We start from the raw sequence: 21335 nt of genomic DNA, 5'->3' as shown, positions 1-21335 counted from the left end.
GGAGCAGAAACAGTGAAGTCAGCTTTGCCTGAAGGATTTATTGAGAGAACAAAAGGAAGAGGGGTGGTTTATGGAGATTGGGTTCAACAGCAATTGATCTTGCACCACCCATCCGTGGGTTGTTTCGTAACTCATTGTGGTTCTGGATCATTAACAGAGGCCATGGTAAATGAGTGCCAAATGGTACTGCTCCCTCACGCAGGAGATCAATTTATTAATGCAAGAATAATGAGTGAAGAATTGAAAGTAGGAGTAGAGGTTAAGAAAAGTGCAGATGATGGACTATTTACTAGGCAAGCTGTGTGCAAGGCTGTGATAACTGTAATGGACACTAATAATGAAGTGGGACAAGTTGTGAGAAAGAACCATGGCAAATGGAGGGAGTTCCTACTCAGCAAGGGGCTCGAAAACTATTACTTGGATGATTTGGTTCAGAAGCTGCATAGTCTGCTCAAGTCTTGATTTAGACATTATTAAAAATATTGAAAGCCACTAGATGAATAAATAGCATTTACATATGAGCTGGGAATACATATAATGGGTAATCACAAAAATGAATGTGATTCTTTGGGGTGTAAGTTGAATATGACTAGATACTAGATAGTAGACTAAAATCAGATTCTGCTGTTAAGAATTTTATCCCGTGCCATAAATATCATAACATTCTACATATCTCATCTCCCAATTATTGGATATAGTGTGTTTCCTTGTAAAGTAAAAGGCCTCAAAGGTAGCTAATAAATATCAGTGTATGCTAGCCCCAGGATAACTAGATAAAATGCACTACTCACGACATCACTTGATATTAACTGAAAAATGAAATGTTTCAGCAGTTTTAACTTGATATATAAATCTATAATGAATTCTACAAAAAGCCAGATTAAGAGTATCATCAAGTATATATCTTATTCTCCTTGAACTTGCATTTTAATATAGAGGCAAAGAAACTTCTCTCCCTCTTCTTGTTGAGGACGTCATTTTTTTGGAGTGGTTTCTGGATTTTCTAGCCCAAAACGACGCCTGAACTTGGCAATCTGCCCCAAACTCTCGGCCATCTGACGCCTTGCCCGGAAGTGGTAAACTTTGCCAACAGGGTGTATCTTTGTCATCATGACATGCATCAATCTACCCGTTTGTGTAACATAGCTTATCCATTGCTTCTGCGGGTGCACTCCCTTCTTCATCTCCTGCCAATTTGCAATACATCGAAGCTTATCAACAACGGACACACCATACACACATTTGATCAAACACTTGGTACGCTAAATAGAATTTCATTTTGGACCATCCTGCCACCACCAAAAGCCAAACCCCCGCCCAAAATCCAAAAACAAAATAACAATGATAATAATAATTGTTAATACAAATAATTCAGATCAATTATTGTTTTTCATTTCTGTATTGGACATAATGAATGAAGATCGATAACCATGTCTCTCCACGAACAGAGCTAAAAACCGAATAAGGCTTGCCTTAAAATTTAGGAACTGTAAGACCAAGAATACAGCTCCAGAAGAACAATGAATAAATTTCAGGAATTGAAAATAAAAAGCGGAACTTGCAACAAGCAACCCATAAAGGCACAACCAAACTCATTCTAGCAGCTGGGAAAAAAAAATAGCGAGAGAAAAAGTTCAAATTGAAACAAATGACGAGGTTTACCTAAAATGGTGGTTGCTGCAGCACTAAGATTAGATTGAATTCTCTGGACTGCGAACTGTGTGAAAAGAAAATCTGTTCCTCACTCTGCAATTACCGACGTAGAAGACGAAGAACAGGTTTTAGGTCCCTTGGACATAATTTGGGCCTCTTGGGCCCATTTGAGTTTAGAAACAATACCCCGAAAAATAAATAAATAAGTTTTATGAAAAAAATAAAATAAAAGAAAAAAGACAAATAAATCATGATTTTTTAAATTTTTGACAAATATATTTCTGACAAAATTTAAATACAAAAAAATTTCTAACTTTAATAAACGGAGGACAATTTAATTCTTTTATCTAATTTGTTTTTCATACACCAAACAAAACTGGTTGACGTGGATGAAACGGTGTCCAGGTGTTTATTACGGTGCCACGCTGGAACAGAAATAAAGTTTGAAGGACAAATAAGTTCTTAACGTTATTTTGCAAATAAAGTTCGAAGGACAAATAAATCCTTGATAATTTAGTTCATTACACTTCTATATGTATCATATATTACTATCTAATTAAAATATACATATATTATGTATATTTATATTTTATATTAGTAATTTGACAAATCAAAATATGTCATCTGATTTTTTTTACAATTAAAATATTTTAAATGTAAAAATAAACATGTTAAATCATTTTAAATTTTAAATAACGAATGTTAAAATTAATTATTAATAAAAAATTAAACTTTTTCATATAAAAATAATAACTAAAAATCTTATTATTTAATTTTTTATCTACAGATATCTTGATCTTTTTAATCAGAGACTTTTGTCAACTTACGACTTTTTTGTAAAAGAAGTTTTATTTTATAAATCTTTTGTGCCATGCATAATTTATACTGTCAGAATAAAGTGAACTATAATTTTAAAAAAATGTTATTCCCGTAATGTTATTACAGATAAAAATACTAGTTCTAATATAATACATAAATACATTAATGCTAACTTGATGTATAAATAAACTGATGTTAAGTTGTTAACTAATGCCCTAAAAACTGAACTAATGTAATTTAACAAATTCTAATATAATACACAAATTAGTTAACTAATGTGAGAAAACTGAACTAATGCAATTAAAGAAAAGTAGAAACGGAACAAGTATAATTTCTGTAATTTTAATACAAATAATCTAAATTGTAGAATACAACAAGTTAACTAAATTTCAAAATACAAGCATAATTTTATAAACTAAATTCTCATAATAGAAGCATATTGAACTAAATTCTCAATGACCTATTTGTCTTTCGAACTTTATTTACAAAATAACGCTAATGATTTATTTGTCATTCGAACTTTATTCCTCTTTCAGCGTGCCACCCTAAAGAATATCTAGACACCATTTTATCCATGTCAGTTAGTTCTATTTAGTGCATAAAAGACAAATAGACAAAAAAATTATCTTCCATTTATTAAAGTCAATCACTTTTTTTATTTAAATTTTGTCAGATATTTATTAAAAATTAAAAAAATCAGGCATGTCCTTTCCCAAAAATAAAATTGGAAATTGGAAATACAGATTCCGAATTGGATTCATCAAAATTTGTAATGGAGTAAACGCAACTAGGGTTTTTGACGATTGAAAAAAGAAAAGATTGGAATTTGGAATAAAGTGAAAGAAAGCGCATCCCCTTTTTGGTTTGAGCATTCTATTCTATTTGATCATAAACGATTGCTGCAGAAGAGTAGCATTATTCTAATCTCATCGTAGTGTGTGAGTGATTGGTATTATTGAATTGGAACTGCGATGGGAAGGGGAAAATATAAGAGCAAGCCCACCGGTCGCCGCCAGTTCTCCACGCCGGAGGATCTCCGTAAGCACAATTCTCAAACCCTTTTATTCTTTTCCGTCTGATTCCCGCTGTTGGTGTTGTTGTCGTTTCTTCTCAAAATCAGTGAAATTCTATTCAGCTTGTTGCAAATTGTGATTTTGAGCTAAGTTTTTATGTAGCTGGTTTATTGATTCAATAAAATTGAAGTAAGTGTGTGTTGTTTTTATGTGGACGTTTTGTAGTTAGATCTGGATAGACTGTGAATTTTGATAATTAATGAATATACTGTTTATGTTGAATGAAATTCAAATTGGCGTTCATAGTTGGTTTATGCTGTTAATTCTTTTATCTGAAGCTACAAGAGGCACTATAGATGAAATAAGCATTAGTTAGGGCCCTGAATAAATATGAAAAATATTATAATTTGTGATGAAAATGGAAAATTAACGATTGTGTAGTGTTGCTGAGATTGTCACTTTTTTGGCCTATGATTGTGGTTGGTTTCTATATAGGCTACCATGAAGGCGACATTGCCTCACTATGAGTTTTAACACATAAGGAAATAGAACTGCCAGGTTTGTTAATAGAATTTTGGTTTTCCCTCCAAGGTTTGTTAACCATTTCAAAATTTGGCTATGCTGGGGAGAACTGATTTAGATTGTTGTTTAGGCATTTCAAACATGATTATGGTTGTGGCTTAGATTGTTTATGTGACTATGTGAGACTGGTAAATCATGTAGGAACTTGTTTGCGAAAGTGGTAGTAGATCCTGTAAATTTTATTCTCTCTTTTAGGATTGATGACAGCTTTTATCAGCCCTTTTTATCCTTTTAAGTTTTAGAAGACAAAAGCTTCCATTATGATTTATACTCTTTTGATATACTACACTGTTTAATTGGTTAGGTTATAACCCAATTCTCTAAATGCAAAACTGAGCTGTATTAAAAGTTTAAAATTTAAAATAACAAGATAGATTGTGATACCAACACCTCTTTCCTCTCCTCCTTTAAAGAGATGAAACAGAAGAGATATTTCTTAATTTCATAAAGAATACTTTTGAGAACTCAATATTTCATTTGACTGCTGCAGTTGCTGGAACCTCTAACCGTCCTCGAACTTTTAGACAGGTTTTCTTCTACACCCTTTTCCCCACCCCCTCTTTCTCCTTTCTCTCAAGTACACATCATTTGTTCACTTTACACAGAATAATTTTGTCAGTTTGGATTACCTATGGTGATTTGTTTTTAAAGAAATACAATGTACAATTGTACATGATTATAATTAAGCTGTTTCCATTTTCTTGATATCTTTTGCAAACCAAATTTTACTAACCTGATCATTTTCTTGATGACTTTATTAGAAAGAAGCTGAGCATGAAGAAGAACCCAAGGAAGTGTCTGAGGATGAATCTGGGGAAGAATCCGAAGAAGAAGAAGCCACAGTTAATATACTACTATATAAATTTTCCTGAATTGTTCACTTTTTTGTGTCTTTTTGTTTGCTTCTGCAGTATGCCCTCGTAAGTATGAAATTGACTGTCCTGTTGCCATATAATGTATGCAGAAGAGTAAAGGAACTCAAGGGATTATTGAGATTGAAAATCCTAACTTGGTAAAGCCTAAGAGCTTGAAAGCTAGAGATGTTGATGTGAGTTCAACTTTCCCTTTTGATCTTTACACTGACATCTTATTGTAATAAATTTCATGCTAAGTATAATGCTAATTTTTTTCGGTCGGTGCAGGTTGGAAAAACTACTGAACTTTCAAGGCGTGAAAGGTTTGTTATTTTTTATTTGCTTCTTGTTAAAGCAAGATTGTTAAAGGAGATCTGGACATTCTATTTGTCTAATTGCTTTTTCCATATTGGTGAAAGTTGTGAAGTTTTCTTTATATATAAAATTTCCCACCTTTTTGCAGAGAGGAGATAGAGAAACAGAGAGCTCATGAACGCTACATGCGGCTGCAAGAGCAAGGAAAAACAGAACAAGCAAGGAAAGATTTAGGTACCTCTATAGCTCTTGAAATAGTTTCTCTAGTTGCGTACATTTTTTTCTTGCTCCTCTTCCCCTTATGTTTATGGTTGCTTGTGTACAAGTTTTGATGATTGGAGTACGCTAGAGTAGTTTAACTGAAATAGATATGTTTTGCTGGGAGAAATCATGAGAATCTTAATTGTAAAATGCATATGATTAATGTTTCTATCTTTGGTATGCAGAACGTTTAGCTCTTATACGTCAGCAAAGGGCGGAAGCAGCTAAGAAGAGAGAAGAAGAGAAAGCTGGTAAGCTCTAATGGCTGTTTGTTTTGCCAACTCTTGTGATTTCAAAGTCTTTGAACCGAGGATTCAATCTGTTTCAGCCAAAGAGCAGAAGAAAGCCGAAGCACGCAAGTGAATTTCGTGGAGATTGCTGTGTGGCCTGGTTTTACTCCAATTAGGAGGAATCTGTGCTCTCACTACACTACAATACAATATTGTGTCCATTTAGCTTTATAATGGAGATAACCATTCCAAGTTGTTAACATGTAATGCAATTATTTGGCTTGAAATATTTACTATTATTATTATATAAAAGGGTTCCCTACATCAAGCCAAGGGAAAATATTTCTCTTTCTCTGCAGTATCCTCCACGCCCTCTACCCTTCTATTTGTTAACCAAAATGTTTTTGTTAGAGAGTAGGGTATTATTGCATTTGGAGAATGAATGAATATTCTTACTCCTATTTTGATAATGTCATTCTTTTATTCTATAAATTCTTGCAAATATACAATGCAAAAAAACGTTTGGATTGGTATTATCAAAATTAGAGTGACATTATCATTTTCCTATTCGGGATATATTACTTTGGCTATAAATTCAAATAGAGTAGAATTAGCCACTTTAGACCGTCTACCTTATATTCTTTGGGATCAGCCTTTAACCAAACTTCATGCAGCATGGGTGCTTTGCATTGGTCTGTCCTTATTCAGCTATTTGAGATGGTTTTCTTTTTTTTTCTTGGGGACGTTGCTATGTTCTCTGTTGAGTAACTACTGATCACATAATCACATAACTTATTTTCATTTTGAGTAACTACTGATTAAGGGATAATGCGTTATTACTTATTATCATACCTTACATGGACCATACCCAAATACCATGAATTTATTTAGGTATCTTGACCTCTTTAACAACCACTGGTTTCATTAATGCTAGGAACATGATCAACAAAGATTTAAGCATAATAACACATAACAGCTAAGCAAGCCTCTTTAGCAAATGCATTACTTGCTACCTTGATTGTTCTGGCATTATGTCCAGCTTTTTTTTTTTGGGTGTAATTTAATGTATCCAGCTATCTACAGTATCCTAAGTTGTGTCAATGTTGATGTTTAGTTTTATCTTTTACTATAAATAAATTCATATAAGAAAGAAAATATAACTCAATATGGGAATGACGTAAATACCTAAACTTTAAGAGGCGAATAATACAAGAATAGTTTGAGAACTTGTTAGAGTTGGAGTCTCTCTTATCCCATCCATCCAATTTAAATTAAAAGGGTATTTACTTACTCTATAAACTGCCATTTGTTTGAGAAATGTATAGCACTCGAAAGATGGTGGTATTATTAATTAATTAATTAATTAATTAATTAGTATTATTGTTATTATTATTATAGAGTTTTGCATTGTAAGGAAGGATAAAGGATCATAACGACATGAAAGTGGGCAAGGCCGGCAACAAAAAAAAAGAAGGCCGGCAAGTGAAAACTTAATTCACAAATTCATAGGAAGTTCAAAATCAAAAGTGAACCTTACAATATAGTTCATTAATCATTAGGCCATACATAGTAGTCTACAACTTAATCTCAATTAATATCATCATATATATAGCTTCCCTTCAAACATGATACACTAGTTATTACATATGATATAATATAATTGCAGCTTATGGTATTTGTAATAACATTTCTTTTATCCAAATCACTGGTATAAAACTCCAATCCCACTTTGATTAAACTATGTCAAATGATATAACTAATAATTGTCTTTTTTGTCTTTAAGGATTCAACATAGTTTTAACAGCATATATAACTAGTCTCAATCATGAATTAATTAGGATTGGCTTAAACTTTAGCATTTTGATGTGATGATAACTTGTAATGTTTTATCACATCATCCATATTTTTGACTGGTTGCATATGTTTCTTCTTAGTTCAATTTGATCAGCGAAAATAATGTGTACAAGTTGGGTGTTGTGATTCGACTTCAGTCAACATCCATTTAATGTAACACCGCCCATTGTGGGAGTTTAAACCTTGAAGTATACACGGCTGAGACTCAATTGGTAAAATTATATTTTTTTAAAAAAAATTATTTAGATAAAGATCTTAAAAATATTTTTTTTTTAAAGATATTTTTTAAAAATTTTATAATCAATTAAATTGTATTATTTTTATTGAAATTAGACTGAATAACTAAAATACTTCTATTATATATATTAATTTTGAAAATTTTAAATTCTAACCCTATAACAATAAAGAAAAATTTGATTAGACAGATTCAAAATTTGTAGTCATTTTTTATAAAAAATAATATTAATTTAGACAGATTCAAAATTTGATTCACTATTTTTCGGTCAAATTAATTTATCTGATTTAATTTTAACAAAAATAACATAATTTAAGTGATTATATGTATTAAATTTTAATTATTAAAAAATATCTTTAAAAAAGACATTTTCTACAACTTTATGAGAACATCTTTTTTTAAATACGTTGTATTTAGGTTTAAATTTTGGCAAATATATCAAGTATTGAATATAAATTCTTTAATATTATATAGATAAGTGCGTAATATAAATATATTGTAGTACCTAAAATTTAAAATTGTCTAATTTATCAAAAAAAAAAAATCTTAAAGCATTATTTAATTAATTAATTACAAAAAGTACAAGGACAGATCATATACGTCAGCATCAAATTATAGCTTGTTATTTTTTATGTGGAAGAGAGAGAAGTGTATAGCAAGAAGGTGGGAACAGAAGTGTGTTTCACATTAGTATGGGGTTAACAAATCGGATGCACCGATTTGTTTGTTTTATTTTTTTTCAAACAAACAATCACAAATCGGACGGTCCGATTTGTGAATTCGAAAAAAAAAATATTTTAATGTTGAAATCGGACCGTCCGATTTCTATTTTAAAAAATAAAAAAAACTAAAAAATGCAAAACGGACCCTCCGATTTGTAGTTAATTTTTTCCTCCAAACAAATCGGACCCTCCGATTTGTAATTTATTTTTCTCTTCAAACAAATCGGACCATCCGATTTGAATAAAACACCATATAAAAAAAAAACACTCAATCTTCCAATAATAATGTATTACACATATATTTAAACAATATAAAAAAAAATTAGCCTCAAATTATGCATGTCCTTTTAATCAATATATATCATAATATCCATATTACCAAATAATAAAAACTGGAGAAAAATAGGTTGTATTGATCCATGTGCCATATGATTAGAGTATTTATTACAAGTCTTAACTGCATATATCTGCATCGTTACCTACCAACTCATCTTCAATTATTGAAATTCAAATTAGGTCGTGCCACTTTTCTTCCTCCCTTCCTATATTAATTACTTTCTCTAAGTTTGAAGGCAAATAACAAAGTAACAAACGGAAAAGTCTGATAATAAAAAAAAATAGTAAAACATTATTAAAGTTTATTAATAATTAGAACTTATTTTATTTAGTAAATAAAATAAATTTTATAAATACTAAATAAAATAAATTTTAGTAATTTTTTGTCTTTCTATAAAACATCTTGTTGTTTAGAATCCTAAATTTTAAAGGTTGGATTGAAAACTATACTGTCATTTAACTTGCCCTTTAATGTCTCGTCGCTAATTTAAATATTTTTTTTTTCTTTTGATGTATATTAGAAGAACAAAAACAAAAAAAAAAGGGGGCCGGAATTCAATATATAATTATATATATGTCACTGTTTGATGCCATGTAATTAAAATAGCTATCCAACATGAAATTCAACTTGAACATTTATTTATGAAATTTCAAAAATATGACTGCGTTTGTATTTTTGACTTTTTTTTATAATAATAATAATAATCAAATGTGGGGATTGGATATTTGCAGCACATGACAATATTTATCATCTCATACTAAATAGTTTCATTAAATAACGAAGGATAATACACGAGTGACGAAAACATTATTAAAAAAAAAAATTCAAATTTGTAAAGCAGTAAAAACATTAGATTGAATGGGACTATTTCTGTAGGTTCATGAACTAACATGACTTCTTCCATATACTAGGCCACGGCTAACCGATCAACGTATGAAATTGTTTAATTTGACCCCTTAATCACAGCTTATACATGAACCAAAAAAAATGTTACATACTTTTTTATAGTAATTATATTGGTGGATTTGACCAACTCCTTTCTCCAACATCATTTGAATAATAATAATCTATGCGGCTTTTGTTAAAGAAAATGCAATTTGCCGTAGGATTCACATTATTACTCTAGACTCTAGAAAACTATTCACATAAAAATACTTAAAATATTTTTTTAAAGATATTTTATAGTAACTAAAATTTAACATATATAATCGATTAAATTGTATTAATTTTGTTAAAATTAAATCGAATAAATCGATTTAACTAAAAAATTGGTAAATCAAATTTTGAATCGATCTAAATTAATATTTTTTATAAAAAATAACTACAATACTTTTACTATATATAATTAAATAATTAACGAAATGTCCTACATGAGTATAAGAACAAAGTCGATAATTTGGAGAACAAGTACAAATTCTAAAAACACAAAATCAATAGTAGATGCATTAGTGTAGGACATTACATTAATTATTTAATTTTAACCTCACAGTGAGACTAGATTGAAGCTAAATGAATTTTTTTTGAATTCAAATAGAACACTTTAAACCTTAAGGATCAAAACAGGATTACACCCAAAAAAACCAATTTAGTATATATATATTTATATCGATTCAAAGTTTGGTTCATTAGTTTTTCAATCAAACCGATTTGTCTAATCTAATTTTAATAAAAATAATATATTTTAATCGATTATATATGTTAAATTTTAATAATTAAAAAAATTTTTTAAAAAAATATTTTAAACGTTTCTAATACTTTATTATTAGAACATATCGTCCAGTCACTAAGACAAAAAGTTGTTCATCATATTTAATTTACGTGAAGCTAAGAATACAACATGCAATAATGAATAGTATATAGATACACCACACTGATGGCTTTCTTTATCTTAATAATTTTAATTTAGCGTTCTCACTTTTCTTCCGTGAAGTAGAGTCTCTCCTCTAATTTGACGTTGCAATGACTTTTGATTTTTTTTATTTATTTATTTTAATCTTAATCACTTTGATTTTTTTTTTTTAAATCCTAGCTAGTAGGAAATAGAAGAGGATGCTATATTTTCATTTAAACTTTTTGTTTCTTTGTTTTTGGTTTAGTACAAAACTTGTATTCTTTTCTCACCCTCTTCGGTTGCCGCTCCACTTTGCTCAAATACAAATTATACAAAGATCACAAGCTGCTTCAAGCCTGTCCAACCAACTATACAAATTGTCACATCTTTTCTCTCTAAAATAGAACACTAAAAAATAAATAAAAAAAATTAAAAATTCTTGTTTATTCTTGTTCAATGCGTGTGCTTAGTTGTGTGCAAGGATATCTGAAACTAAGAAATATTATTACTATTAGAGAAATGTCCTTTAAACACTCTCTCTTTGTATACTATACTAGGCACATTTATTAGGCTACCTTTGTTTCTGAGAAGAAGACAAGATAAGATAACGAGGACAAGACACAAATTTTATGTTCTTATATTTTATTTGGTGATAAACTAGAATAAATTATGAAAATTCAATTTATTCTCATTTTTTATTTAAAAAATTTAAGAAGAAAAATATAATAATAAAAAAATATAATTATAAAAAATTAACAAGAATAATGAAAGAAAAAATAAAAAATAAGTTGTATCTCTTGTTAGTATTTTTGTGTCCTTCTTGTCAGGATGAACACAAAATATACTAATTCAGTACATAATGTCTCTATCTATATCTTATCTGTCAAACACGATTTTGTATCTCCATGTCCTGTTCCTGAAAACAAACGCAGCCTTATATACTATTATTAAATTGAATTGCGTGTAATAATTTTAGGTATACATATAACAAAACTCTTAGAATATATCTTAGGTTGTACATGAGCAGAGAGTAGTGAAAGCTACACAAAATTTTGGCATAACTAAGTTTATTTATTTTTGTATTGCTAATAGTAATATTAATTGGACGGCAAACTAGATGTTCATGAAATTGTCATATAGTGTAAGGCCATTAAATTTGAATATGAATTTGGTCATGGAAAAGAAAGAACAAGGTGGTTCTTATAGTATCACTCATCTGCCAATTTAGCTCCAACAATGTATGTGTCCCCTCCTAACAAATATGAGAGTGATGATGATGAGTGCACCTTGTTCATCACCTATAGTTTATATCCTCAATTAATATTCAATAATTTGACTTTAATATGTAACTACCTTAGAGTTGTGATGAGCACTATTTTAATATGGAAGTGGAACCAATTGCATCTTGCATGATTGACAGATACCAATAGAAATTAAATCTTACATTTAGGTGGTTGCTTATTCAAACACTTCATGTTTTCTTATTCTTATTATTTATAGAATTCTTCTTTTGAATGTTTCAGGGTGGGAAAAGAAAAAATCACAATGACTCTATCAATTGAAGATATTTATAGATATATATGGTTAGTGGCCACCATGGACCAATTTTTATCTTTTTCTTCTTTCTTATGTATTGGAGTTAAATATAACCTTCTCAAACGTTGAAATTTTTACATGGAAGAGCCGTTGACTGAGTAAAATGTATTAGTTAGCCATCAAGATTCAAGAAGACGCGTCCACCTTTATCTATTGAATTAATCTCAGACATTCTTGGTTAAAGTTTTCTGCTTTATTCTGTGATCCTTGTCTTGCTTCCATTTGAAAGAAAAGGGTTGATTAGATTTTTTCATTCATCATCAGAAGATATAACTTTCAGCATCATAATAATGGAACATCATAACAAGTTGTTTCTTCTACTCATGCTTCTTATTCAAGTTCTGCTTGTAGCAGCACAAACAAACAGCCAAGACTGTAAGCTCAACTCAACCCTTTTTGATATCTTACTCTTTGTTTCATGTAGCTTTATCATATCTCATATATATAAATAAAAGAGCAAGAACTCTTGCCATTTTCTTGGGATGCTACTATATATGGTTGACAAGTGCCTAAACTATTTTAGGCCTTTTATGCAAATTCTGTATCAATTTCACAGTGGTCCCTTTGTTCCTTTTGTCTCATAGCACTGACTGATTATGTTCTATCTTCACCTTTATCTCTGTCAAAATCTGTGCTTATTATGCATGCAAGTCATTGACCTATATTGTTACTTACTCAGAGATCCTTTGCTGCTAATAAATAATGCTAGAGTTATGATATAACCTTCAATTAGCCTCTAAAATATTCTTCTAAATATTTAATGAAGCAAACAACTGATGAAACTAATGTTTTGAAATTTTAAAAAGTAATTGATTCTTCCTTCATTTAGCAGTTAGGCAGATATTTTATAAGAATAGATCATTTCTACAATGGTTATAAGAAATAATCAAAAGTTAGAAAATGGATTTGTTTACCTTGTTATTTTTTTCTCTGCCAGAATAATAGTTGACATGATGTAGGTTCTTAGTTCTTACTATTGTAAAATCTGTTAGAGTTTGTTTGAGATTGTAGTCTTCTATTTACTTAGTTCCTTTAACAAATTTTCTTTTTGTGAATTTTGTTGCTTCAGATAATGGCTTAGCAGCTCTTACAGGATTCTGGACTAACAGACCACCAAATTGGGTTGGTACAGATCCTTGTGGCAGTAATTGGGAAGGAATTCGTTGCTCCAACTCAAGGATTACAGAATTGTTAGTCCTCACTTCCTTTGACATGAAAGATTGTTTCTCACATTATACTCTTCAGAAACTAAATTTGAAAAGAAAAAATGTTTTTATTTTTCAGGAAACTGTTAAGCATGAATTTGGAGGGACAACTGTCTTCAGCAATCCAACAATTACCTGAACTAGACACATTGTAATTTTCAATTTCTCATATTCATTAAAATGATTCAGTGTGGTTAAGGCATTTGATCTTCAAAATAAGCTGAATTGAGAAAACAGAATAACCAATGGATCATTCTTGTTTTGTTCATGTAGGGATCTTTCTTACAACACTGGCTTGACAGGAACGATTCCACAAGAAATTGGGAGTTTGAAGAAGCTAAAATCCCTGTAAGGAAAGCAGTTTAATTAGCAATATCATATTTGAAAAATAAAATGAAATTCTTCTATCTAGCATTTTTCTATCCCTTGAAAAATATAGTATGCTTCTTTATAAGTTACTTCTCTTATTATTTGCCAGCGCCTTGGTTGGTTGTGGTCTCTCTGGTCCTATACCAGACTCTATTGGAGCTTTGAAGCAACTAACCTTTCTGTAAGAACTTCCATATTAACAACTCTGCTACTTCCAATGTCACAAAGGATATTGCTTCATATCATGTTCACTTCTTGAATTTATCCAAATGTTGCAGCTCAGTGTTTATTCATTGTGCTAAGATATGGTACATTATGATTAGCTTATCAGATATTGCTATGCAGAGCACTTAATATGAATCGGTTCAACGGAACAATTCCGGGCTCCATTGGCAATCTGACTAATATCAATTGGCTTGATGTTGCTGATAATCAACTTGAAGGACAACTTCCTGTATCTGATAACAAAGGAACACCAGGACTTGACCTGCTCCTTCAGGCCCAACACTTGTATGTCAATTCTCATTACATCACTTTTCAGTTGATATTGTTGCATTAATAATATAACTGAATATATATAGTTACCACTTCAGTGATTATCTAAGACAATGTTCACTGTTTTTGCAGTCATATGGGGAACAATAAGTTCTCTGGTCAATTACCAGAAAAACTATTCAATTCAAAAATGCTACTAAAACATGTGTAAGCATCATTACATCTTATAGTACTTTTTTTTGGTTTTCTTGATTTTGATAAATGAATTGAAGGCATGGAAATCCATGTCACAGAGTTTAAGACAGCACAATATTTCAATTACATTTATCTGCAATTTCATGTTATTTTCCTAATATGGTGGTGACATTATCCACCCTTGTATTCTTTTTATCTCAGGCTTTTGGACAACAATCAACTGCAGGGTAGTATTCCTAGCTCCCTTGGTCAAGTGAGCACATTGGAGGTGTTGTAAGTATCATGTTACCTGTGTCAGGTGACTTCTTGATGTCTGAATTTCTTTGGATTTTCTCTATATTGATGTATTTTCCTCTCTTGATCATAGGCGCTTAGATACAAATGGATTTAGCGGAGCAGTGCCTTCAACTTTAAAGAATCTTGGACAGCTGAGTGAGCTGTAAGGAAACTAAAGAACCATCATGTCATATTAAGCTTCATACATAAACTGTCTATCTGCAAATATTTCCATGTTTTTCTATGTTATCAATCTTGCAGAGAGAAGGCATTGACTATATATACTTTTGCAGGTATTTATCCCATAATAAGCTGAATGGCTCTCTGCCAGACCTTACCGGATTGAACAGTCTCTCCTATGTGTAAGTAGTAAACTGTAGAATAATTATAGCCTATTATATTTTGGAAAAGTTTTTATTCAAGTTAAACATCAATAATAATATTCCAGAAGCCATGCTATTGCTTACATGTTTTTCCTACACTTAGATCTTATGCAACAAAAACATGCAAAACATAAACATAAAACTCATGCATAATATAATGATCTAAGTTTGCATTTATGGAAAATCTTCTGCAGGGATATGAGCAACAATTCTTTCAACGATTCTGATATTCCATTATGGGTTTCAAGTTTGCAATCTCTGACAACTGTGTATGCTGTTCCTTCACCTTCATTCTAACTTTCAATAATTAAGTGATGCATCATATGAATGTGAGATAACCTGGTTTTATTGAATTGTGGTAACAGGCTACTAGGGGACAACCAGCTGAGTGGCACATTGAATCTTACCAGTGGCTACAGTAACAGTCTGCAGCTCATTGATTTGCAGGATAATCAAATAACCGATTACAAGCCAGGAAGCAAAAAGATAAATTTCCAAGTGGTGTAAGATTCATTTATGACATTGATATCACAGAGTTCAATTTGATTCTTCCAGCTATTCAAGTAGACTCAATTTGATTCTGAGACAGTTATTATGCAATGCTTTTGCAGGTTAGCTGGTAATCCAATTTGTCATGAATCTGAAGCTCAAAAACTGAGTTACTGCCAACTGCCCCTACAAACTCCTGCATACACAACACCACTAAATAATTGCTCCGCTCAATCCTGCTCTTCTGGTCAGGTTTCCAGCCCAAATTGTAAATGTGCATATCCCTATACTGGAACACTCTACTCCAGAGCTCTTAGTTTCACAACCCTTAACGATACTGATTACAAGGAGCTTGAGCAGTCTTTGTTGAAGAGCTTTGAGTCCCAAAAGCTTCCTGTGGATTCAGTTTCTCTGAGTAATCCCTCAAGGAATGCATCTAACAACAATTTTCAGTTGACTCTGGATGTCTTCCCATCTCAAACTGATCGTTTCAATAGAACTGGAGTTTCAAGTGTTGCTTTTGTGCTAAGTAACCAAATTTTCAAGGCCCCGGAATTTTTCTCCCCTTACTTCTTCAATGGTCTCAACTATCAATACTATGGAGGTGGTGGTTCAGTGTCTAATTATTAAGCAGAAATGCTAATTATATTTTCTCTGTCTCTTCTGTCATATATTATTTTCTTCTCTCACTCTGTCACTCTTATGTCACATAGGAGAACCTAAATCAAAGTCAAAGCATACTGGAGCTATAATTGGTGCAGTAGTTGCTGTTGTGGTGTTTCTTGGATTAGCATTCGTCATAGGCATGTATGCCCTCCGCCAGAAAAGAAGAGCAGAAAGATCTGAGCTCAATCCTTTTGGTAAGATAGTTGATGCAAGTTTAGCTTAGTTTGTTTCTTGTAATGAAAGCAATGTTTCTGGTACTCTTTTATTGATCCAAATGTCATTTAAATTGCAGCAAATTGGGAACAGAACCCGAATAGTGGAGCTGCTCCTCAGTTGAAAGGAGCGCGATGGTTTTCTTTCGAAGATCTGAGGAAATACACCAACAACTTCTCAGAAAGTAATACTATTGGAAGTGGGGGCTATGGAAAGGTATTCATTCATGACATCTTTATCTTTACTCTCGTCTTGTTCAATTGTATGAAAGAGTGAAAGATCCAATTGTTCTTCATCAACTAGGTGTACCAAGGTGTTCTTCCTGCTGGGGAAGTGGTTGCCATCAAGCGGGCTGCACAAGAATCTATGCAAGGTGCTGTTGAGTTTAAAACTGAGATTGAACTTCTTTCAAGGGTCCACCATAAGAATCTTGTTAGTCTTGTGGGTTTCTGCTTTGAGAAGGGTGAACAAATGCTGGTGTACGAGTATGTTCCAAATGGTACTATAATGGATAGTCTTACAGGTATTTCCAATTCCTTCACCAGTCCATATCTGCCATGATGTTGCATCATAGACTCATCATTATTATTTTCCAATTCAACTTTGTCAATGCAGGAAAGTCTGGGATATCCATGGATTGGATACGGAGGCTGAAAGTCGCGTTGGGCGCAGCGAGGGGTCTGGCATATCTTCATGAACTTGCTAACCCACCAATCATACACAGAGACATAAAATCAAGCAATATCCTACTTGATAGTCACCTTAATGCAAAAGTGGCTGATTTTGGTCTCTCAAAACTTCTTGTAGATAGTGAAAGGGGCCATGTCACTACTCAAGTCAAAGGGACAATGGTTTGTAGACAATGCTTTAGACTTTATAACTTCATTAAACATCATACATAATGAAACTTGAAGAATAAAGAAAGCTTCTGTTTAGCACAAAAAAATTGAATAAGTATTTTGATTGCTTTGTTACCTTTTGTTGTCATAGGGATACTTGGATCCTGAATATTACATGAGCCAGCAATTGACCGAAAAGAGCGATGTATATAGCTTTGGAGTGGTGATGCTTGAGCTAGTAACAGCGAAAAGGCCAATAGAGCAAGGGAAGTATATTGTGAGAGAGGTAATGAGGGTAATGGATACATCAAAAGACTTGTACAATCTTCACTCTATTGTTGATCCAACCATAGTCAGCAGCACAAGTCCAAAGGGGTTAGAGAAGTTTGTTGAAGTGGCAATGAGGTGTGTGAAAGAATATGCATCTGAGAGGCCTTCCATGGCTGAGGTTGTGAAAGAGATTGAGAACATAATCCAGCTTGCTGGTTTGAACCCCAGTGTTGAATCAGCTTCCACCACAGAAAGCTATGAGGTGCCACTTGGGCAAAATGTCAAACACCTTTATGACAATGAAGATTTTAGCCATTCTGGAAACTTCCCAACAGCAAAGATAGAACCTCAATGAGACTTGGTATATTTATACTTTTTTGTGTATCTACTTCCCTCTTCACATGTAATCATTGAGGTTTGGTGTGTCAAATTTAGGATACAAATTCAGTTTGAATATTCTGGTGCATCAATTATGAGGTACCACAAGGGGAGAACTTCAAACATCCTTATATGTATGTATTGTAGACTTGTGGTCATGAAAATATTTTTGTTAATTTTGTTAATGATTGTAATTTTAAATGTAAGTATAGTTTTTGAATGCCAACTCTCTCTCCATTTTCTTTTATTTAGTTGCCCAAGATATTTTTAATTCGCCATATTAAAGTCATCACAAATTTAAATTTTATTTAAAAATTTATTACTGACACAGACTGTTAAACAACATACTAAAAACTCTATTAATTAAAATTCTTATATATAAGTGATTTTATTTGTTTTAGATTTTTTATAAAATAATTATTCAAATAAATAATTTTTATATAATAATTGAANATATGAGGGATATTTTTATATAATTCTAACTTTTTAAAATTATTAAATTAAGAAAAAAAACTGAAGAGAAGGAAAGGAATTTTTCTTGGGGGACACATGTGAATATGTGATCCATGATTTCATGAAACGTGGCATATAAATATGTTCTAAGAATCTAAGGTAATGTGGTTTGTTTGGTGATTGAAGAATGGGAGAAAGTGATCCAAAAAAGCAATACCCTGTTCCACCATCTTCTTCAAATGGAAGTGGGAAGAATGGGTCTTCAAGCAAGTATTCAGGGCACAATCAGAAGATTCACGTGAACCCACCGGAGACGGTGAACCCTGATCCTTCCACTCTCAAGGATCAGTGGAAGTATGCCACCAGAGAATACAGCAAGTGGTACTCTCACGCTTGGGGCACCGCCTTGCTCGCCGGCCTCGCCTTCTTTGCCCTCGGTTGGGTCATCAAGGGCCAAAACCCTCTCCTCTCTTTCCGCTCCGACCACTCTCCTCCTCCTCCTCCTCCTTCTTCATCCTCCTCCTCCTCTTCTGCATCGAATACTGACGAAGACAAAACTCGCCCTTGAATCACGCGCTGCTTCTGTTTTCTCCTAATTCGGTTGGTGACCTAGTTCCTCCACTTTCACCAATTTGAGTATTTCAAGGTTTAATTTTGATTTTGCTTCTTTTAGGGTTTATACCGATGAATAACTTGGAGGTGCTGTTCGCTGCAATAGGGCAATGCTGTTTCATGTTTATAATCAACTCTGCTCAGTGCTTAGTGCTGATGTTTTTATTTTAATTTTTTAGCTGTTCGTTTTGATATGGATAGGGAATTTGTATAACCCTGTTTCATGTTTTATAAGAGGTAGAGGTTAAGAACAATGATTATGGAGTTTAGAACAATGTTAATTCTGTTTGATGTTCAAACTTCAAAATTAAAACATAACTGAATGCTGGTGGAAACTCAGGTACAGTAGAAGTTGATAACTAAGAGCCGGTAGATGATTTGACTGATTTGATTAAATTTTCATTCTGCGGCTCTCGACTATCAACTTTCCGTTAAGTCGACTACACCTTAGTTTTCACTTTGAATGTTGCATATGATTGGGGAAAGAACAAGGTTAGATGCTTTTGCCAATATTCATAGACAAGAGTGAAGCAAAGCAAAGTACTGAATGAATTATATTAGATTAGATAAATAAACGAATACCTTGATAATACACAACAAAATAAGAAGCAAGCACAATTAAAGTGTATATTTCCTAAGGCTGATTTGATTTCTCTATAGACAAAGAAATAGAAAGGTTAGAGAGTGATGCTCTCTACGACAATGATGCTCTCTACATTGATATAAACAAGGAATATGCAAATCGAGAGATTCTGAGTGCAAGTTCAGGAAGAGCAACATCCACCATTCTTGACTGCTGAAACATCATCTCTAGACCCAACATTGATTGATTGCCCTTTTGGTAAAGATGTTGGATCATCATCAATGTCGAGTGCCCTCTTGCTCACAACATGATAGATCTGCTTCATGACCTCTGTGAAGGCGTTTTCGACATTGAAGGCCTCCAGAGCAGATGTTTCCATGAAAAATGTGCTCTCTCTTTCAGCAAAGGCCGTGGCATCGTCGGTTGAAACTGCCCGCAGATGGCGGAGGTCTGCTTTGTTTCCCACAAGCATAACCACAATGTTTGCATCTGTGTGATCTCTCAGCTCCTTCAACCACCTTGCCACATTCTCGAATGTTACATGGCGCGTAACATCATACACTAGTAATGCCCCAACGGCTCCTCGATAGTATGCACTTGTAATTGCTCGATACCTTGAATTAAAAGCAATGCAAGATGAGTTATATATCACATTAGGCATTGAATCTCTCTACAAAATATGATGACAAAAATGACAATCTTAAATGCCTCAGAGACATCTATCCAGATTTTGTGAATGTCATTTCATCAGAACAACTCAATCCACATAATTGAAACAATGAAAGTGTAAGCTTCCAATAACAAATCATGGATATTCATATTTTTTACAGGGGGAATCAAATTCACAAAGGGAATGATGAATAATGAAATATTTTTACCTTTCTTGGCCAGCAGTGTCCCAAATCTGAGCCTTGACAATCTTATCATCTACCCTAATGCTTCTTGTGGCAAACTCAACCCCAATGGTGGACTTTGATTCATTGCTGAATTCATTCTTGGTGAATCTCGACAAAAGGTTCGATTTTCCCACACCAGAGTCACCAATCAGCACCACCTTGAACAAATAATCGTAATCTTCATCAGCGGTATACGCCCCCATTTGCCTCAATCACAAATCGAGAGAGAGAGAGAAAGAGAGAGAATGAATGAAGAGAAAGTGAGAGAGAAAATCAAAGAAAGAATTGATTTTTATTTTGGTTTTGAGACGGGTGTTGTCTGAGATATTGAGATGGATTGGCGTTGAATCTGAAAATACTAAGGATCGTCAGAACCATAGTTTATTGGTTTTGAAATCCAGGTTTGGAAGAAGTGGCAATGGAAACAGGGTGCAATAGTAATGCTCAAATTCAGGGAATGAAATGAAACGATGCCTGTGGTTCCAAAAGAGTTTAACGTACTCCCAATTTTCGGTTAATATTTTGTTATAACGGCTTAAACCGTTAACAACTATGTATGTATGGGCTTTCGGGTATTGGGCCTCCAAGCCCACTTTCATAGCCGTATTGCATGTGAATTATTTGAAGCCCAAAGTAAACCATTAAAAGTTAGAGAAAGACAACATTAGCGTGCCAAGTAGGGAGTAGGGAAAACTGAAAAGTGTTAATGGT

At 32.6% G+C, this 21335-nt stretch overlaps 6 protein-coding genes across 6 annotated transcripts in view; 4 read left to right on the top strand and 2 right to left on the bottom strand.

Annotated features, from left to right (window-relative positions):
* LOC107468214 (cyanidin 3-O-galactoside 2''-O-xylosyltransferase FGGT1-like) overlaps positions 1–524 on the top strand; it is a 1402-nt gene extending 878 nt beyond the window's left edge. The window contains exon 2 of the mRNA XM_052255250.1: positions 5–524. Coding sequence (XP_052111210.1) covers positions 5–462 — 458 coding nt within the window. The 3' untranslated portion in view covers positions 463–524. The remainder of the gene's footprint in view (positions 1–4) is intronic.
* Positions 525–770: 246 nt separating this feature from the next.
* On the bottom strand, positions 771–1808 carry LOC107468322 (uncharacterized). The gene is made up of 2 exons (XM_016087589.3): positions 1663–1808; positions 771–1187 (listed from the first exon to the last, which is right to left on the bottom strand). Exon 2 carries the CDS (start codon positions 1182–1184, stop codon positions 975–977), a length of 210 nt encoding a protein of 69 aa, XP_015943075.1. The 5' UTR covers positions 1185–1187; positions 1663–1808; the 3' UTR covers positions 771–974.
* A 1396-nt stretch (positions 1809–3204) lies between these two features.
* Positions 3205–6077, top strand: LOC107468351 (uncharacterized). Its single transcript, XM_016087622.3, has 8 exons — positions 3205–3510; positions 4558–4595; positions 4829–4909; positions 5032–5115; positions 5210–5244; positions 5385–5470; positions 5683–5748; positions 5826–6077. The coding sequence occupies exons 1-8, from the start codon at positions 3444–3446 to the stop codon at positions 5858–5860; spliced, it is 492 nt and encodes a 163-aa protein (XP_015943108.1). The 5' UTR covers positions 3205–3443; the 3' UTR covers positions 5861–6077.
* Positions 6078–12344: 6267 nt separating this feature from the next.
* Positions 12345–18306, top strand: LOC107468285 (leucine-rich repeat receptor protein kinase HPCA1). The gene is made up of 18 exons (XM_016087546.3): positions 12345–12677; positions 13372–13492; positions 13587–13658; positions 13781–13855; positions 13986–14057; positions 14222–14386; positions 14504–14578; positions 14768–14839; positions 14934–15005; positions 15136–15204; positions 15420–15494; positions 15591–15728; positions 15837–16318; positions 16428–16574; positions 16673–16809; positions 16897–17116; positions 17209–17444; positions 17584–18306. Exons 1-18 carry the CDS (start codon positions 12593–12595, stop codon positions 18055–18057), a joined length of 2787 nt encoding a protein of 928 aa, XP_015943032.1. The 5' UTR covers positions 12345–12592; the 3' UTR covers positions 18058–18306.
* Positions 18307–18634: 328 nt separating this feature from the next.
* Positions 18635–19420, top strand: LOC107468287 (uncharacterized). Its single transcript, XM_016087548.3, has 2 exons — positions 18635–19133; positions 19207–19420. The coding sequence occupies exon 1, from the start codon at positions 18721–18723 to the stop codon at positions 19099–19101; it is 381 nt and encodes a 126-aa protein (XP_015943034.1). The 5' UTR covers positions 18635–18720; the 3' UTR covers positions 19102–19133; positions 19207–19420.
* Positions 19421–19492: 72 nt separating this feature from the next.
* LOC107468286 (ras-related protein RABA1f-like) lies at positions 19493–21085 on the bottom strand. Its single transcript, XM_016087547.3, has 2 exons — positions 20607–21085; positions 19493–20342 (listed from the first exon to the last, which is right to left on the bottom strand). The coding sequence occupies exons 1-2, from the start codon at positions 20825–20827 to the stop codon at positions 19910–19912; spliced, it is 654 nt and encodes a 217-aa protein (XP_015943033.1). The 5' UTR covers positions 20828–21085; the 3' UTR covers positions 19493–19909.
* Positions 21086–21335: the final 250 nt, after the last annotated feature.

Source organism: Arachis duranensis, chromosome 10 (genome assembly GCF_000817695.3).
Source record: "Arachis duranensis cultivar V14167 chromosome 10, aradu.V14167.gnm2.J7QH, whole genome shotgun sequence".
Lineage (NCBI taxonomy): Eukaryota > Viridiplantae > Streptophyta > Magnoliopsida > Fabales > Fabaceae > Arachis > Arachis duranensis.
This window is presented reverse-complemented; position numbering and strand designations above follow the sequence as displayed.

Excerpts from the sequence above, each read along its gene's own strand:
- LOC107468287 (XM_016087548.3), top strand. The coding sequence starts at position 18,721 with ATGGGAGAAAGTGATCCAAAAAAGCAATACCCTGTTCCACCATCTTCT.
- LOC107468351 (XM_016087622.3), top strand. The coding sequence starts at position 3,444 with ATGGGAAGGGGAAAATATAAGAGCAAGCCCACCGGTCGCCGCCAGTTC. Across the intron at positions 4,910-5,031 it reads CCGAAGAAGAAGAAGCCACA|AAGAGTAAAGGAACTCAAGG; the intron begins GTTAATATACTA and ends TAATGTATGCAG. Across the intron at positions 5,245-5,384 it reads GAACTTTCAAGGCGTGAAAG|AGAGGAGATAGAGAAACAGA; the intron begins GTTTGTTATTTT and ends ACCTTTTTGCAG.
- LOC107468286 (XM_016087547.3), bottom strand. The coding sequence starts at position 20,827 with ATGGGGGCGTATACCGCTGATGAAGATTACGATTATTTGTTCAAGGTG. Across the intron at positions 20,343-20,606 it reads GACACTGCTGGCCAAGAAAG|GTATCGAGCAATTACAAGTG; the intron begins GTAAAAATATTT and ends TTTTAATTCAAG.
- LOC107468285 (XM_016087546.3), top strand. The coding sequence starts at position 12,593 with ATGGAACATCATAACAAGTTGTTTCTTCTACTCATGCTTCTTATTCAA. Across the intron at positions 13,856-13,985 it reads TTGAAGAAGCTAAAATCCCT|CGCCTTGGTTGGTTGTGGTC; the intron begins GTAAGGAAAGCA and ends ATTATTTGCCAG. Across the intron at positions 15,205-15,419 it reads TTGAACAGTCTCTCCTATGT|GGATATGAGCAACAATTCTT; the intron begins GTAAGTAGTAAA and ends AATCTTCTGCAG.
- LOC107468322 (XM_016087589.3), bottom strand. The coding sequence starts at position 1,184 with ATGAAGAAGGGAGTGCACCCGCAGAAGCAATGGATAAGCTATGTTACA.